This window comes from Leptonotus elevatus, chromosome 17 (assembly GCF_054856555.1).
Source record: "Leptonotus elevatus isolate MCC_2025b chromosome 17, RoL_Lele_1.0, whole genome shotgun sequence".
NCBI lineage: Eukaryota > Metazoa > Chordata > Actinopteri > Syngnathiformes > Syngnathidae > Leptonotus > Leptonotus elevatus.
Window position 1 is genome coordinate 764,024 of NC_141255.1, and position 19,546 is coordinate 783,569.

General features: G+C 41.5%; 1 protein-coding gene across 2 annotated transcripts in view; it reads right to left on the minus strand.

Annotated features, from left to right (window-relative positions):
- The window catches only part of cacna1c (calcium channel, voltage-dependent, L type, alpha 1C subunit), a 132,379-nt gene that overhangs the window by 34,275 nt on the left and 78,558 nt on the right, over positions 1-19,546 (minus strand). Inside the window, exons 5-17 of one of the 2 annotated variants that reach the window (XM_086058567.1) lie at positions 17,071-17,210; positions 15,426-15,578; positions 14,489-14,688; positions 12,778-12,881; positions 7,660-7,747; positions 7,489-7,573; positions 5,407-5,497; positions 3,475-3,501; positions 2,516-2,676; positions 1,973-2,046; positions 1,746-1,897; positions 1,457-1,658; positions 83-203 (exon numbers count right to left, since the gene is read on the minus strand). In XM_086058567.1, the coding sequence (XP_085914693.1) occupies positions 83-203; positions 1,457-1,658; positions 1,746-1,897; positions 1,973-2,046; positions 2,516-2,676; positions 3,475-3,501; positions 5,407-5,497; positions 7,489-7,573; positions 7,660-7,747; positions 12,778-12,881; positions 14,489-14,688; positions 15,426-15,578; positions 17,071-17,210 (1,598 nt within the window). Of the gene's footprint in view, positions 1-82; positions 204-1,456; positions 1,659-1,745; positions 1,898-1,972; positions 2,047-2,512; positions 2,677-3,474; positions 3,502-5,406; positions 5,498-7,488; positions 7,574-7,659; positions 7,748-12,777; positions 12,882-14,488; positions 14,689-15,425; positions 15,579-17,070; positions 17,211-19,546 lie in introns of both variants that reach the window. The other variant, XM_086058566.1, reaches the window with a different exon arrangement.

Consider the following 19,546-nt stretch of genomic DNA (forward strand, 5'->3'; position numbering starts at 1 on the left):
TAAGACAATTTATGAACATTACAATTCATTTTCCCCATAAGGAAACATGACGGGCACATTTTTCATTTTGCCGGCAGGATACAGTTTCCGCAGATGAAGAGGATGATGAAGTAGATGCAGACCAGCATGCCGGGGAAGGACGGCCCGCCGTACGCCATGATCCCGTCGTACATCACCGAGTTCCAGTCTTCACCGGTTAAGATCTGATGAATAACCACCACCGTCAAAAGCGGTGGGCGTGGCAACATTCCCCGGGGGGCCCCAAGCAAGAAGGGATTGGGTGCCCCGGACGACATTCATAGTATACACATAGTGCGTCATTTTAAAATTGCACATCTGTATCTTCAATAAACAATCACCATTAAGTGAGACAGAAAACAGAATTTTTTTTTTTAAAGAGCCATTGTCGTCTTTTTTTTTTATGTTACAAAAAACACATTAAATACCTTACTATAATAATAATAATAATAATAATAATACCTTACTATGGTCCTTAAAAAAAAAGTTAATAAAAAATTTACAATATAGTTGGTCATTAAAAAAAAAAACACACCTTACTATACACGTTTTTTTTTTTTTAGACTTACCATACATATTCATTAAAAAATAAAAATAAAAGTCTCAATATGCATACATTTTTATAAAATAAATGTCTTACATACATGTTTTTTTTTTTTATAAATGGTACATGGTCATATTTTAAAATAAATCCTTACTATACAGTTGTGTGTTTTTCCATATAAATGGTTACTGTTAGGATTATACATGATTTAAAAAAACGCCTTTAAAAAAAAAATCTTACATTGCTATAATGGTCATATATTTATTTTTATAATAAAAGCCTTAGTATAAATGCTTAATTTAAATACATTTATAACATTTATTATTTTAAATAAATTATTTACTATACAAGGTCATGTTTTAAAAAATGCTTTACTACATGTGGCCATTTAAAAAAAAAAAGCCATAAAAAAGCCTTAAATGTTTTTTTGTTTTTTTTAACATATATATACGTATACATTGTCATTCAAAAAAATTATAATGATAGCTTAAATATACATTGTCTTTTTTGGAGAGAAAAAAAAGCCTTACTATATACATGGTTGTTATTTTTGAATACATAAATAAACAAATAAATAAATGCCTTTATATGTGGTCGTTTTTAAAATGTATTTATTTAGTAACATTTTACTAAAATATATATATATTTTTTACTTCTTACTATTCATTGTTGCTTCTTACTATTCATTGTCGTTGTTTTTTTTTTTAAATAAAATAAAAGCTTTACTACTATTCATGACCATTTACAAAAATCAGCTTTACTGTACATGGTTGTTGTTGTTTTTTTAAAGAACCTGTGTCAAATCTGTTGGCCCTCTGGGGGCCCCTGCTGGCTAAGGGGCCCCAAGCAATGGCCTCTGGTTAAAAGGATATCAACTGAAAACAGTTTGGATACCTGGAAGACGGTTAGCAGCGACTGGGGGAAGTTGTCGAAGGTGCTGCGCCGGGTCTCCTCGAAGTTGAACTTTCCGCCAAAGAGTTGCATGCCCAGCAGGGAGAAGATGATGATGAAGAGGAAGAGCAGGAGCAGCAGGGAGGCGATGGAGCGCACTGAATTCAGCAAGGACGCCACCAAGTTGGACAGCGAGTTCCAGTATCTGGACGCAACAAAGACAAAAGGACATGACGTCAAATTGTGTGTTGCAAATTTGTCATAAAAAAAAAAAATTTGATTATAATGAGACCTGGTTATTTTGAAGATTCGCAGCAAGCGTACGCAACGCAGCACGGAGATGCCGAGAGGCGACATGATCTTGGTTTCCACCAGGATGGTCTCCAGAATCCCGCCGCAGACGACAAAGCTGTCGAAACGGTTGAAGAGCGAGACGAAGTACGCCTGAGGAGCGGAAAACCCAATATCTATGATAGATCTGTCTTCATCTCAGCTAAATGTTCACTCTTGACGTCGTACCTGAAGGCCCAGACTGTACATCTTCAAGAGCATCTCACCAGTGAAGAGTGCGAGTAACACCTTGTTGGCTATGTCTGAGGAGAGTGAAATCAAAAGAAAAAGTTCGTAAAAAATTCCAACTGAAATTATTATTTTTGGCCAGCGGTTCTTAAACGGGGTTCGATCGAACCCCGGTGCTTCGGTGGGGGTCAAGACCCAAGGTCATTTTAGTTCACAAAAATTCAAAAAACAATTTTGTTAACAAAATAAAATAAAAACAAAAATGCTTTTTTTTATGTTTACAAAACTAAATAAAACGAACTATAATTCTAGCGAAAATGTCATTCATTTGCATGCATGAGCCTTTGGGGATGATTTTAAATTTCGATATTAAAAGGATACTTGAGTCATTGAGTCGTTTTCAGCAGTAAAAAGTTACAATTTTGTATAACTACATTATAATATTTGCTAACTACATTATTTTTAGCTTGAGAATGACTGTTTTAGGCTAAGCAATATTTTTGACAGCGCAGAGTGATTTTCGCGAGCCACTGCACAAACTACCTTGCACGTCCGTCAACCACTGCGGCTGCTGGTGATGTTCCGAGGCGATGGTCAGAGTGTTGAGGAAAACCAGGAAGATGACCAGCCAATAGAAAACCTGCGATTTGACGGCCGCCCGACACTTGCGCCTGCACAGCCGGTTCCACCGACGAGAGTAGCGACTGAAGAGGAGCAAAAAAGAGGAGAGAAAAGGCGGAAAAGGAGGAAAGAGGCCAAGTCAGTAAGAGTGTTCGGCCATCTTGCCCGTCGTCGTTTGGGAGCGGGAAAATGATCGTCCTTTGCACAACCAAGACATGACGACAGGTTGAAATTTCAAGTTCATTTGTTTTTTGCAGCTCCTCATCTTATTGTCCAAACTATTTATTTGACTCTGCAGACAATTGAACACGAATGACTATTTGTGGTGATTCAAAGCCTTTAATGGCATCCAAAATAAAATGAAAACATTGAATGCTCTATTTGGATTGACGCTGTTTTAATTGAACTATGTTTGTTATTGTTGTTCTACTATTTTGTCCCACTCGTGTAAGTAAATGAGGTGCCAACAAAATCACTACATAACTCAAACAAAACAAAAGCTCTTATTTCCTAACACTGGCAACCAGCATCACGTATTATTATTATTATTATTGTTGTGCTTTCTTTCCATCCATTATTTGTGTTTGACCTTCTTCGCCGGGGTTCTGAGGCGTCTTTTTAAAACACGCAAAGTGGAAGAAGACATTGTTGCGTCGGTTTGTGAGCTGCGACCTGCGCGCCGATGTGCACGCGGCACACGAGTCCACAAGGCGACAGAAGGCCCGCATGCGCTCACACCAGCATGCGGCGTTTTTACCACCACGTTGTATTCATAAGGATTTTAAGAATCATCTTTATTTGTCAAAAATGCACACACACACACACACATCATCGGGAGCAGGTGAGCGGAGCGCAGACGATGGCAAACAACATGTACTAACCTGAACTTGGATTTGGAGATCCTATTTCTGGAACACAGAGAACAGAATGGATTATACACACAGACGCACAAACACACATACAGACACAACATGGAGGGCGATTTGAGCAACCGTCGGTGGGACAGATTGTGCTCATTTCATTTTGGTCAAATCACCCTGTGAGAACATGTAAAAAGTGGCAACCACTCAATGACATGATGCGAAGACATTTTTTGAATAATGTCTTGGTCAAATGAGATCGATTGATTGTTTGCCACTGGAACATCCACATGAACAGAAGACTGAGGACGAAGAGAAAGAAGAGAAAGAAGAGCGGCAGACTCCATACGGCACGGAGGACCAAAACTGCCAAAATCTAAAATGAATGAATGAATGAATACGTGAATAAACAAAAGTGAAAATAAAAATGGATATAAAAAATATAATTCTAAAATTAAATACCAAAAAATGTAAATTGAAATAAAAACAACAATATATATATATATATATATATATATATATATATATATATATATATATATATATATATATATATTTATCCATGAATAAATAAATAAAAGTAATATTGAATACAAGACCAAGACACGCTTAGGACCGCCCCCTTATTTACTTATTTAGTTTATATATATAAACAAAATTTTATATATATATATCATATATATATATATTCTAAAAACAAATGTAGAAATTAATACAAAAATAAATGTCAGTCAATAAATAAAAACGCTCTGCTCTCGCATTTATTTATTTCATGCTGCAGACGCTCTGTCAGGACGAAATATTATTCAAATGAGGGGGCGGTCCTAAGCGTGTCGTCTTGGGTCTTCAATATTACTTTTATTTATTTATTTATGGATATATATATATATATTTTGTTGTTTTTATTTCCATTTTCATTTATTTTTTGTATTTAATTTTTGAATTATATTTTTTATATCCGTTTTTATTTTCACTTGTATTCATGAATTTATCATCTATTGAATTATTTTTTTTAATTCTGGCAGTTTTGGTCCTCCATAATACGGTACCGATACTGTCCAAATGAATAGTTAGATTCCATTCATTTGGAATCGAGCGAACTCCAAAGTATCAGGTGACACGAATCGCTTCTCCCTACGCATCCATCGAGATGAAGAGATCAGCGGGAGTCGGAGTTGGCCCAAGTTTTGTCTCCATGGTGACCAGAAGATAAATACTTAAAGCCTTATCTCCATAATAGTGCAGCCCGGCGCCAACGTGACGTGGTCTTACAATAGCAAAGTTAAAGGTTATCTATTTAAGTTGATTCTATTATTTGCATAGTTGATGAATGCTGGAATACTTGACTCGCGTCGTTGCTACAGCGATTGAAGTTTCTGGCACAGTTTATGACATCATTTGTTTTTGGTTGTTGTCATTTTTGGCTCAGACAAATAGCCACAAACAGCCAAACAAAGACAAAGTAACAGATGGACAGCGAGAGGAGAATGAATAAACAACAGCGTGCCGTGGATTCCGCTCTCCGTCCGTCCGGTCAGAGAGTGCGTGCTTGTGACTCGGCACTGGCATTGCCGCGTGGCGTGGCGTGGGCGTGGCGTGGGCGTGGCTTGGCGTAGGCGGCCGCGGGCCAGCCGGGGTGGAAGCAAGAAAGCGCTCGTTGGGGATCTTGTCGTAAATGAACGAGGAGCAAGTGAGTCGGTGAGGAGGGGAGCACTTGAGCGTCCGAACAAAAGACAGGCGATCAGAACCAGAGCAAGAACGGATCTTCTAACTACGCGATGAGACGATTGATACCCTGCGAGTTTACGCTTTGGCACACCAGGAATGAGAAACGTTGTCCTTGGTCGCTATGAGCGACAATCATGTGATGGGCTCCTTTTGAAAGTTTGCCGGCTCATTATTACAGTCAAGGAAAAGATCCGGGTCCGGTCTGGGAAGGGGCAGAGCACTTACGCTAGTCGGGTACAGCAGGTCTCGCCCTCTACGTCGCCTCCGGGCACGTTGTCCGTGTTGACAGATTCGTTCTCGCTGGCCGGCATGCTCACTACGGGAACAAAAACACAGAGTCAAGATACAAAATTAACTTGCAACAATATTGATATCAATTACAGGTGAAACATTTAACTAGGGCTGGGTTGAAAAATGGAATAATCAATATCAAATTGATTTTCCTTTTTGAGGATGATATTGATTCATAAAACCATGAATCGATTGTTTTAATATCACTTTTTCCTATAAATTCAGACGAAAATTGAATTCTGAATCTTTTGAAGTTATACTGACACTTATTGAATTAGAATTATGAAAATATTTTCATCTCATCCTTGCTGATGTCAATGTTTGTCATCACAACACAATACTTTCATTAATAAACTATATAATTTAACCAGATACTGCCTCCGCAAAATTGAATTCAGAATTGAATGTTTGTGGAGTTTTTAATCATGTATATATTTAAGAAGAATTGATGTTCTATGGTGAATCAATGTCAGATTGAATTGAAGTGATCGAATAGAATCGGAAAAAGTCGAAATCGACTTCAACTGAATCAAAATAAAATCAATTGAGCAAATTTGATACCCAGCCCAACTTTTAACTGTTTTTACAAAACTTTGTCTTCATTTGTGTAACTTCATAACAGAGAAAAAAATGGGCAAAAATCAACGGATTGTATTTATTAATTTTTTTGATGATTTTTGGGGGGGGGGTTTTTAACGTTATTATCTTTTTCTTATATAGTGTAATGTGCTAATGTGTAAAAAAAACAAAATCTGCCAATATTTGTCGATTTCAAAAGAGCTCAAATTGAGCGATCGGTTGTGCCCTAGTGGACATATTAATGAAGTATTTTTGGCTCGTGGTTCTTGTAATTAAAAAAAAATATTTTTTAATATATATATTTGATACTTTCTAACAGGTTTCAGTAAGGTTTTGTAGCTCGACTAAGCAAACACAAATACTGTAATCCGACCAAACCTTTATGCAAAGACACTCTTCAATATGCTTCCCCAAGTAAATAAAAGTATTCCCAAGTTGCACAACATGTGCCTAAAGTAATCACACCTTACAATGTTGACATACTCGCGTTATTTACCAGCGCGGCGCAACATCTAATAGGCTTGGATTTCTAAGCCGACCAGAAGCCTCTTTTGTTATTTCGCAGCTCTCAGGGATATTAAAAGCTGCAAATTGCAGCCTTTCAAGTGCAAACATTGCAGCTATATTGTCTTGTAGGACGAGCTTTTGTGTTCAACTTATGTTTTACGTCTCCGTCAGTCACTTGTGTTGTTACAGGCTGCCGAAAAGCGGCGCGCCATGAATTGGCCATTTCGCTTTTGAGAAAGGAAATGTACGCTACCAAAAAGGAAGTGAAGTGACGAATGCGTAAGTGAGAGAATGAGGAGAGGGTAGAAAAAAATTGGAGTGGCCTCTCAGAGAGAGCGAGAGAAGGGTGGGAGGGCTCGTGAAGGACACTTCCATGGAGGCGGTGGATGGAGAGGCATTGACGGACACTGGGGGGTGCGAGACTGTTACCAAGTGATACTTTGCTTTTTATTGCTTCCGTCGGTCTTTGGCTGCCGGCGGGAAGACGCTGCAGCTCCCCTCACTGTCACCTCAAACACTTATTGTAAAACCCTCCGGAGTCAGACGCTGCATGTGAATGTGAATGTAGCCCCGTGTTCGCAAAATCAGACATCCGCGGCTGGAAGAAGGAGAACCGCGGCGCTCCTGGAATCTGACTGGACGAAAGCGCCTGTGAGTTTCTTCTCATAATGAACAGCGAGTTGCCTTGACGAGCGAGCGGCGCTCAGATGAGGAAACGTTCCACACAAACGTGTCAAACGCTCCGCGCTCGAAAGCTCTCGGGGCCCTGCGGTCTCTCCCGAGGCTGAAAGCCTTTCAAATCCACCTCAGCGGTGCTCTGAACTAGTTTAATACCTATTGTTGGCGAAAGCCCCGAAGACCTGAGCCACAGAGCACAGGCGGAGGACGGACGGACGGACGGACGGGTAGAAGGACGGGGAAGGAACTCACAGTTTCTGGGTTTATCATCGTCTAGACCTTCCTCTTCATTCTCTGGGTCGATGTCTTCAGCCTGAGTGATCCAGTCTAAGTAGCCCTACATTCACAAAGCATGAAAAGGATGCATTTGTGAGCAGGAACATTCCGTCCCAAAACTTCCGTCCCGACCGAGTGACAGCCTACCTTGAGATCTTCTTCCAGCTGCTGTTTTTCTCGGAGTTTCTGGAAGTCGCCGCGTGCCTTGGCCTTCTCCCTCTCCTTGGAAAACTCTCTGGGAGGCGGGAGGGTGCCAGGGTGCGCATCCAGGAATCGCAGAGGGCGAGAGACAGCAAAAACAAATCCAGGGTGAAAGTCGTGTTCAAATAAATACGCATTGTGATGAAGTGCCTGTGAAAGGTGGAAGGAGGGAAAACCTGTCAAAGGAAAGAGCTGCAGAGTGTTAGTGTGTAAACGCAAGATAAAAGCACACATCGTTTTGTTCACGTCCCAAATGAGCTAATGCTACATTAGCACTTAGCAGCAAGGATACCGTTGACTGATTTGACAGGAAATAGCAAACACAAATATTAGGCGATTCAGGTATACCTTTTTTATTATTATTTTTTATCTCCGGGTATACCTAATGAAGTCATTCAGCTCCAGTAATGGTTATTTAATTATTGCTGTTTGCACTGTCAGAAAAAAAGTGCTAAATTTGTACTTGTAGGGGCTAAGGGCTTGTCACTGGGCGAGTCACCTCAAGAGTACATTTCGAAACTCTTACAGTTTTATACAAAGTGTACTTTCTCAAACAGGAATGGGCAAAATTATAAAAATGCTTTCCCTACAGTCACGCACGATTTTAATATAACGCAGCAGTTAATGATGACGTGGTAACATAAACATACTTAAATGCTAACAACTAATCACCTTATGATGGAAAACGAACCATTTACAGTTCATTTAAAGTGCATTATGTTGCCCGTCCCTGTTCCTTACCACACTGCAAAAAGTGAATTCTTAAGTAAGATATCATTTCTTTCTTCTTCTTTTTTTTTTTACTTTCTGGACCCAGATTTGCCTTCTCTGGAACTTGTACCTAGGGGTTCAGTTGTAAACAAGATCCTAGCTCCCTAGCTAGCTCGCTCAGATCTTGTTTACCTGCTCGGGAGCTAGCTAGCAAGCACCTGGGGCTAAAGACAAACTGTGGCACCGTTTTTTACTTTCTGGACTTTTGTGATTTGCCTCCTCTGGAACTCAGTTGTCAACTCTGCAGGGTACCTCACAAACAGTTGCAACCTTTGAGAACAAAAACGGACCCCTGCAGGAGCATTTTCTTCTGACAGTGTGGGTGCATGTCGCACATCTATGCCCAGGTTTCCATCCCTGGCACCCCATGCCATTCGTCCCCGCCCGGAGCATCTCAGTGAGTCAGCGGAGGAGCTCTGAGGTCACCGCGCACCATCAAGCTCATGGGCGTCTGTTTGCCGACTCATTTTGCGGATCACTAACCAGATTCTCGACACGGTCAATCGGAATGAAGACGAACACGCGGCTTGTTCATCTTAAAAGATCCACTCGACGCGGCTTCTCTGTTGTTTCTATTTCGAAGAACATGTTGCCACCTCTGTCTGATTCCTGGTTAGCCATAAATGATCACGGCAGTCGTAGGCCGCCCGCCCCCTCCCCCGCCCCCTCCCCCGCCCCCGCCCCTCCTATCTTGGAACACACTGCGGCTGAAGCAGTGGGGAAAAGGTCAGGCTGTGTAGTGTGTTAACGGCATCATTAGTCACAAGTCAGACAAAGAGTCCGACAGCCAAGCCACCTCGAGCTGTTTGTGCCAAATAGACTTTGATTATTTCTTTCCTTTTTCCCTCTGACAACGCTGCCAGCGTATTACGCTCTGGAGGAGGATCAGTCGGAGGCATCCATTTGTCATCAGTTCATTCATAATATCAATAGCTAAGATTGGTTTAATGGGTTGGTTCGGATGTGAAGGAATGGCGACATTCGGTAAATGCAGGCAGTCCTCGAGTCACGAACATTCGACTTGCGACTGTTTCACAGATACAAACAAAGGCTGACTGATGTCCATAAATGCGTGCCACATCAAACATAATGGTAGAGTATTGTATTGCAGTTCCCCTCTCTGCCACAACCCCGCCGGGCAGCAGCGCGCCATTTGCGCAATTTATCTACCTCACTGACCTGTGGTGCACGGCGCAGGAGCCATGGAGCATGCGCGCTTCATGCACCAAATATGATTCATAAATAAAGAATAATCATAATAATAAAACATATTTTTTAATGTAATTTATGCACTATAAAGACAGTATATACTGTATATAATTTGTTTTATTTTTATTAACATTTGTATTATTTTACTTAAAAAAATAAAACAAATAATAATAATGTGATTCGAATTACAAACAAATTCGACTTACAAACAACCTCTGGAAATCAGAAGTTGAGGACTACCTGTATTAGGAAGCAAATCGCAGTCTTACGCAAAGCGTCCCTTTGGCTCAATCCCTGCAGTTGAGCAAACAAACTTGAGCAATTAGCATTTGTTTATTTCTAAGTGAACCGTTTGAGACATTCACAAGAATCGGAAGATTACATTGTCGCAATCCCAGAAGATCTCCCGTTTCCAGTATCTTCATCTCTGCCAAGTCTTTCGGGAGTCCAAATGTTTATCCATGTATTTATTGACTAGAAATGACGGCGGCGGTCTTGTCTGATCCAAACGGTGCTGCCCGCCCACTAACCAGCAAAGTGACATCGGCGTCGTTGAGTTAATAGCCGTAAAGTTGTCGGCGTTGCTCAACTTGAAGAGGCAGACGCTTAAGTATGATTTCACCACAGTTGACTGCGAGGATAATAACTGGAGGAATTTGGAATTGAACCTCACCAGATGGAATATGAACTGTTCCGCCGTGTTTCTATAAAAAAAACAAGCATTCCATTGACTGTACGGACCGAAAAGAAGGAAGAGCCCCAAAAGTTGCCTTCGGGCCTTGCATAAAAGACGTAAGCATGAAAAGGAGAGGTTAGTCTGAAGTGATCTCGGACCCTGCCCTTACCCGCTCAAAACCCCCAGAACCAAGTTAAGCACAAAGAAGGATCCGATGATGATTAAGGTGACAAAATACACCCAAGGCCACTTGTAACCTACTGCATCATTCACCTGGCGGAGAGACAGAAAGGGAGGTAGCAACAACAATAGAAGGAATGGAAGAGGGGGAGGGAGGGAGGATGGCAAAGGGTTAGATCCTCGCTAATTGTTTGGGATGTGTCACTTATGCAAGATGCGCAGTTTGGCCAGCTGCACTTCATGAATTCATGAATACACAAGACGGATCATTTGAACGGGAGCAGGTGCCTTTCTGGAAAGGGAGGGGGCGAGCAGGAGGTTCAAGCTCAAATCAGCTAATTGCCCGCTTAATTAATGACTCAAGAGAGGAGGCATTATAGTCAGACATCGTGCAGCAAGACTCCCTTGGACCCGACGTCACCGCAGTCCTCAATCCATCACTTGACCTTTTTTTTTTTTTTTTTTTTTTTAATTAAAAATTAAATAAATAGAATTTTGGATCAAGGTACAGAGGTGGAACATTTTGTTACATGTATCTCAAATCATCTTCCCAAATGAAATGAATGGAAATGAAATTAATCCGCTCCTGCCTCCCCCCCAAAAAGTCACAGTAATGGCATGATTAAATATAAAGTCAACAAATGAAACAGCCACATTTTGTGTGTGCCTCAATTCAATAGCTGTGCTGCTCCTTCTGTTGCTTGCACTTTAGCCCCTTTAGGATCTACAAAGAGACATCTCAGCTTCTCAGTAAGCCAGAGTAATAGTCATTCTTCGCAGAGGATAAATAACATATGCCTGTGAGTATTATCAGTACATGTTGCTCCACCTTGATATCCAGTGCTTTAAATAGTGACGACACCAATGCTATTTGTTATCCTGTCTATGGTGTTTTCAATTATGTTTTAGCATTAAGCTAGCGCACAGCGTGTAATTCTCTTAGTTTACCTGCAGTGGCAATAAAAACATACAACTACATGACGCAGATGATGCTATGTCATGTTTACTTGTTTTACATTCGTATTATCTTGTAAGATAAAATATAAAATAATTGTGAATTCCCACAAGAGCTGACCTTCTTTCATATTTTTTTTGATCCTCCTGTTGTGCAAGTTTTTCTGTGCTCCACCTCCACAGCTGACCTGAATTATTTAAACCCGACAGGCCGGGTGGTGCTTGCGCTCGGCAAAGCAACCGGGGTCGCCTGCCGGACGAGCGCTTCTTTAAAACCGCTTTTATTCTCACGAGGGTCGCCGCTGACTTAACCTGACGTGAACCCGACGTGAACCGTACAGCGCTGACTCCAAAATCGAGTCCGCACGCACGCACGCACGTTTGCAGACACGGAGCTGGTCAAAAGCCTGGATGCGAGCGTGCGCAGGTGCGTGATCATGTGTTCGTCTGCAATCGGCTGGGATAGACGCTTGCGCTCAAATGACATGAACAGAACAGACGACGACGCTTTTGCTCGTTTGGTGTGTGTGCTTTGTTTGTTTCTTACATGGTGGGGCCAATATTTTGCGATTTCACAGAGTCGCGGGGCCCACCCGTCGTCCTTGTGGGGCCATTTTGCTGGGCCCCACAAGTTTAGACCTCTTTTTGAGGGTCAAGACTTGATTTGAGAGTTTAGGTTCGAATTGGGTTTTGGTTGAGGTTAGGGTAAGGAATGGGGGTAGGCAATCATTTTGGAAGGTTAAGGTTAGGATAAGGGGCTAGGAAATGCATTATGTCAATGAGATGTCCCCACTAGATATGTAGAACCAACGTTGTGTGTGTATGTGTCTGTGTGTGTTTGGCTTCATAACTAATAAAGTTGCTTCGGGTGGAATATCCATCAATTGTTTAGGCCGGTGTCATGTTTTTTTTTATGATGGATGATGACAATTACACTTGTTTGGCTTTCTCCACAATAGAGACGATGCAGCTTTGACAGGTTATTTGGGAGAATTTATGGTAATATGCATGAACTAAATGGGCAGAAATATTGGGACGCTACACCTGCAAGAAGTGGAAGCGATCAACATTCACGTAATACTTCAATAAAGATATGAGGAGGCGGTGCTCTCAAAAAGTTTGGCGGTGGGAGTCTGGCTGCACTGCACACACTGCTTCAACGGCAACACACACACACACACACACACACACACACACACACACACACACACACACACACACACACTCACACACACACTCACACACACACAAGACAAGAAAGCAGAGGCTCTTACCCACTCAACACCCCCAGAACGAGATTGAGGACGAAAAAGGAGCCGAAGATGACGAGAGAGACAAAATAGACCCACGGCAGCTCATAGCCCATAGCATCCTGCATCTGAGAGACGGACAGATGGACAGACAGAGAGCAGGAAGAGGTGCGGGTGTTAATAGAAATATCCGCCGTGTTAAGGTGAGCGTGCACGTTCAAATGGGAAAGAGGTGTCGCCGCTCAGAAACGGATGCAGTCAGCCGAGATATTAAGGAGGTGCTTGTTAGAAGGAGAAGTGCATTCGCGATGAATGCAATTTACATACAGTGCGTGTGCGCGCACAAGATAGAAGCAGAGGGGGGTGTCGGCTGGAAACTTGCCATCACATGTGCATATCAACACGCACACACCTGCCGGGACAGTCAATGCAGCAACCTCGGCTATAAGTCTTAAGTGGATCCACATCACAATAAAGTCTCAAATGCATCGTATGGTGAGAATGACTTCATGCCATCCCAAAATGTCATTTTGATATCATTTGATCCGTAACAGTAAAGACATACCGCATTGAATTTCCCTTTTGAAAACCAATTAATTAGACTGATATGAACATTTGAATTGTTGGCAGTTGTTGTCATTGAAAGTGTCACCAAAAACATTCAAAATCAATGTTTTTCCAAATTTGATGCTAAAATGCCGTAACGTTATGTGTTCCAAATTATATTTCATGATTTGCAACATGTGAAGATGACATTTCTGGATATTGAATTTTTCTCCTATTGAAAAATATGCTTTTCACATAAAAATGAATGTAAATATGTCAGTCAAGCAATGATTATTTTTTTAACTATTAATGCCACTGAAGGGAACCTCATTATGTTGTCGCAAGACACTCGAGAGAACTGTGAGCTGAAGTGCCAGGATGAGGCAGTGAACGTGCACGGGAAAACCTGAGCATGTCTTTACCGTTATTACAAATGTAACACAATATGAGTTGAATAGGTTTCATGAGAAGTGAGGATCATGCATTTGTATTCGCAGAGTTTGAAGATCAACACATGATTTCGTAGGAAATTTCTGTCTGCCTTTATTAAGAATGCCTCAAATTTGAAATCATCAATAACTTGTTAAAAATGGGCCTGTTTCAGAATGGCAGGCATTTACATAAACAAATTGCTGAATTAGAACTTTCTTTCAGTGTCTTTACCCTTATTGATTCGATTCTATGAAAATGACCCATATCCAGGCTGGTGTGGTATGGAGGACCAAAAATGCCCCGAAATAAAAGTGAAAATAAAAACGGATATTAATAATATTTAAAAAAAAAAATTAAATAAAAAAATGAATATAAATGGAAATAAAAACAACAACAAAAATATCATATCATGCAATGTTATTCAAATGAGAGGGCGGTCCTAATTGTGTCTTTGGTTGAACTATTCGCCTATTGGTTGATCGACATGTCAGTCTATGTGGGATTCTGGCCGTTCCACAGCAACGGGGAATTCACACACGCGAAAGAAACAATGGACCTTGTTGTCGACAGGAAGTTGTGTGAAGTTGTCAAGCAACTCAAGTCGCAAGTTGCTGAAGCTCTCCGTGTTGTTTTATCTTTCCATTTATATTTATTCTTCTATGTCATTTTTGAATGATATTTTTATATCTGTTTTTATTTTCACATGTATTTATTGATTTGGACTTTTTGGTCCTCCGTAGTGTGGTGCCCGGCTCACCCAGTACAGCACGTCCGTCCAGCCCTCCATGGTGATGCACTGGAACACAGTCAACATGGCGAAGGCGAAGTTGTCGAAGTTGGTGATGCCGTCGTTGGGGCCCTCCCAGTCCATTTTGCACTCGGTCCCGTTGTGGTTACAGTGTCGGCCGTACGCCACGTCGGGCGCGCACGGCGCCGGTTTTTCCTCCGCTAACATTTCTGAGAGGAGAATCGCGAGATTATGACCTGTTGGCCAGTAATGTTTTGTCAAACGTGGAGTACCGTATCATTTTTTTTTCATCATTTGGGATTATATACAATTTACAGAGAGCCAAACAAAACGAAGGCTCCTCCGAGTGTATCACGTTTTTAGTCGACTGAATATACGTTTGCTACATCTAATGTTCATCTTTATACTATATAGTGTTTCCACTTGGGAGAAATAAAATGCAAGGAAATGACAGCGCATGTACAAATCTGTCCCATTTTGTAATGCCACATCTCACATAATGAGACCCAAAGACAGCTTTAAGGTTCTAATGTATATAATCAATAGCGGTGTCAGTAAAACTGTGAAACAGCGCTTTGCTAATTTGACAAAACAAGCCCTCGCCGAGGCTTGATGTATACGGCGGCAGACTATTCCATTGGCACTTACCCAGAGGAGCGCTGATGCCTCTCGGGGGACTTATAACATCACCATCACAACACTTAAGTGCATTCATACCTGGGGGGCCTTTATTGAAAATTGCTTCAATCGTTTACGGTGAGCGCTGTAGCAATTATTGCTAAAATCTTTCATACTCACCAACATAAACCATAGTTAAATATTTAATGGATGTGATTGCTTTTAGTGTGCTTGCCATTTTCTCCTCGCCTTGTTGCCTTCAGACTGCAGTCAAACACTGGACAGCGTCAATAACACGCTCATCAATAAAGAGCCTTTCTTTGCATACCCGTGTGCTTGTGATAGCAGGTCTTGTGCATCTTGCCCATGAAGAGCTCCAGGCCGATGATGGCGTAGATGATGATGACGAAGAGGACCAGCAGGGCGATGTGGAGCAGCGGGACCATGGCTTTGATGATGGAATTCAACACGACCTGTAAACCTGGGGAGCGCACACCACACACGGTCAACACTCAAATAAACAAGATTGGCATCACGCTGTACAATGCCGTTGTTCAGCACGACTATTTAGAGCAGGGGTGCTCAAGTTCGGTCCTCGAGAGCCCCTGCCCAGCCTGTTTTCCATGTTTCCCTCCTGCAGCACAGCTGAATCTAATGATCAGCTAATCAGCAAGCTTGGCAGAAGCCTGATAACGATCCTGATCATGAATCAGGTGTGTTAGTGGAGAGAAACGTGGAAAACAGGCTGGATAGGGGCTCTCGAGGACCGAACTTGAGCACCCCTGATTTAGAGGGAATGGCAACAAAAAAAGAAGAGAAGCAAAAAAAAAGAAGAAGACATTTTGCTGGTAACGTTAACAAACACGTTAGACAGAACTGTATTTTGCCAATAATTTTAAAAGTGTATCTTTTAACAAAAAAAGAAATAACACTTTATTATTTTGTACGAAAACAAAACATACAGTAATGCCAAAATTGAATAGAACGTAAAGAAATGGAACATTTTTGGTCTCAATTCAATGGGGTTTGTGCTGCTCCTTCTGGTGTAATTAGCAGTAGAGTAAAGACATACGGTTGCAGATAGAGTCGGACAATATGGGGAGAGATTTGTCTCAAAATGATTCACACAAATGAAATTGCAATTTTCACGTTTTTAAACATTCACAAAAAAAATCTGTGATTTTCAGATCTGCAAACATTTTTGCGTTTTTCATGTGTTTGTTAATGTTGTGTATGCATTTATCATGACTTACTATTTACAAAAGTTCAATTCTGCTTGTGCGACACAAATGTTCTTCGTTTTGAACATTTGAAGAGGAAAAAGCCAAAAGCCAGATGTGGCAAATCCAGATCCCGAAAGAAAAAACCCCGCCACAGTTTGGCTTTAGCCTCAGGTGCTAGCTAGCTAACTAGCTCCCTAGCTAGCTCCCATGATGCTCGCTTACCTGCTCGCACCAGGGGCCAAAGCCCAAACTGTGGCAGGGTATTTACTTTCGGGATCTGGATTTGCACCTTTATCTGCACCAAATGTATGCTTAAAAAAAATCCATGGAGATAAAAAAATGTTCATTTTCTATAACACACACACTTTCTACTGTGGACAAAATCCTTGTCAATTCTCATGAGAAGAGGGTCACCATGACACCAATTTAATGCCAAGTGGACGGGGTCACGGCAAAGAACAATCGCACACGCCCACGTACACACAAACACACACATTACAAGCAGCAGATAGGTTGTCGGTGAGCCCATCTGCGTTAGTGGCCAAAGAAATCAATAATCCAACGGGAGAGCAAACAGGAGGAGATCAGATAAAGCGCAAGTAGACAAAAGTGTGTGTTTGTTATTGTGTGTTATTGCGGCGAGCATCAGCGCCAGCTCAGTGCTTCATTTCATCCCCATCTTCATCCGCACCTGATCCCCAGACGCTTCCATTGTGTACTTGTCCTTCCCCCACCGCACCGCGTACTTACTGGGTACTCCGGAGACCAGTCGGAGGGGTCGCAGTACTCGGAATGCCCTCAGAGCCTTGACGTCGAAGCCCGCCGCCTTGCCTCCGATCGGAGCGGCCCCGTCGCCCTTGGTGGCCTGCTCCAAGATGGCGCTGAACAACCTAAAGGAAACAAAACTAAACTCATGGAAATCATTCCAAAAATATTAGCATGATATTGACATCCAACTCCAAATAAACAAGTGTGTTATTATTCTTGGGATGCATATTTGGCAATATATTCAAAGTACACGGGGAACTATTTATATGCAAATAAACAACTGTTAAGTTTTAGTGTGAAATGAACAAAAATGCAGGCCTGGTCTGACCGCTTTTAATTTTCATTTCAACTTCAGCCTCTGCAAAATTGAATTCACCAACCCCGGATCTGAACCCTACGTTAGCTTATTAATAATTTAAACAGAGTAAACCAAGACATTAACCTAGCTTGGAAACTTGATTTTTACCGATAATGGCTGGAGACGTCAGTTAAAATGTGCTTCTCAGAGGAATATCAGTGGTTAGACTATAAACACAATCATTCTTTTTTCTTTACGGCATGACAACAATGAAAAGTGTTTCGTCTCATCTGCTGCCTGTCATTCACACGTGCGACAATATTAACGTACACAATGTGACACAGAGCTAATGTACGTAGCTAAAAGAGCTAATGCACATTAGCGGGAACTCGCTGCTGTGAATAAATGCTGAAAAACACAATTCATACAATTTGTACGATGCTACAATGCCATTTTTTAAAATCGTACCACATTTATGATAATAGTGTATTTTCCAAGATGGCATCTTTGAAGGCGGCTCCGTTTGCCTGGCCGTTTTCGTGAGTCTCAGGAGATGTCGGTTGGCGTCCCGCGAGGATTAACAGTCGTTGTCTGTTGCTGGGAGGCAAATAGCTTGTGCCTCTTTTTTTTTTTTTTTATAAGTCAGTCCACAAGGAAATGGTGATTCCTCACATTCTATTGTTTTGAGTGTGAAACAAGGGATCTTTCTTTAAAATGTCAGAACTTCCTTAATACGTTACATACTGACAACATTTAAAACCCATTCTGTTTTGCTGATGAAGAAAATGTTTGTTTGTTTTTTGGGGGGTCACAAACCTACATAGTGTACACGAAGCAGAGCTAATGTACAAAATGTAATACACAACTAATGTGCCTAGCTAACAGAGCTAATGTGTGTGATGTACACTGAGAACTAGCGGCTATGAATAAAAAAGCAAAAGCAAAAGCAAAAGTGAAGCTAGCGATGACTAATCCCCAAAGAAAATGAAGGCTCCGGTATGGAAATTGTGTACATTAAACAGAGCTAATGACCTCACCTCTAATCGCGCCATCTCTAAAATTACCATACAATAGCATTTGCTCTCATCTGCGTCTGCCTCAAAGGCCACTCGGTGCACATTAGTCATGGACAATTATCAATTAGCGCAGATGAAATGACCACTTGAAAAGAGCACTTGCACTGCATCTCCGCGTCACTCTACCTGCCTCTCAATTAGACTCGCGCCAGCCTTTGACACAGTCTGCAAAAAAAGCGCGTCAAGGATCCCCTGATTTGCATTTTGCCCTGACGTGGCATTAAAAGACAATTACAGCCTTTGACTGCGTTTCTTCAAGCCTTGGCACCGCTACAGACTCTTTCACCCGCATGCCGACCGTTCCAGAGGGGGCATACACCGTCGTTTCTCATTTCCGCGCACACGCGAGCCGGCTGGCAGTTAAGACAACACTCGTTCACGCGCACACACACACACAGCAAAGTGATGATGTCCCAGAAGAACATATCCTGGATATTTGCAGTGTGACACATGCTGGGTTTGTGTATTTATGCCTCACTGTTTTGACTGACAGATTTTTTTCTTCCATTTGCCATTCTGTTTCATATCCGATTTCATGTCTGTACAATCATTTTGATCCAAATAAGGCAATCGAACCGTGTTATGCATGAAGGCTTTCGTTCTGCAACACTCCTCGTTAAGTACAAGGCAGCAAGCATACCCGGAGGAGTTTCAAATATGTTGCTGACCTTTTTGAGGGAGGGACAAAATATTAGAAACAGGTCTTGGTGTACCTACACATCATTGCAAACTGCAATCCCAACCATAAACCTCACTGATCTTATTTTATTTTATTTATTTATTTATTTATTTTTATTTTTTTATTTTTTCTAAAAAGAGAAAGAAAAAAAAATAGGAAAAAAAAACTGATCTTATTTTAGATTTCGTTAGATTCTCCCTGTGTTGGTGTCCCAAAAAGGGGTGGAACCGATTGGTTGAATACTCTGACTAACGGCCAATCACGTTTTATTGGCATCTCATCATGCAATTGGCCAGTTTATACAGTGAACTTTGGACTCGCCTGTTTGTAGAGCAGCAAAACGTCGGCCAACGAGGTGAAACTGTCTTAATACAGCAGCGCAGGTCGAAAAGTACGGAAATAAAC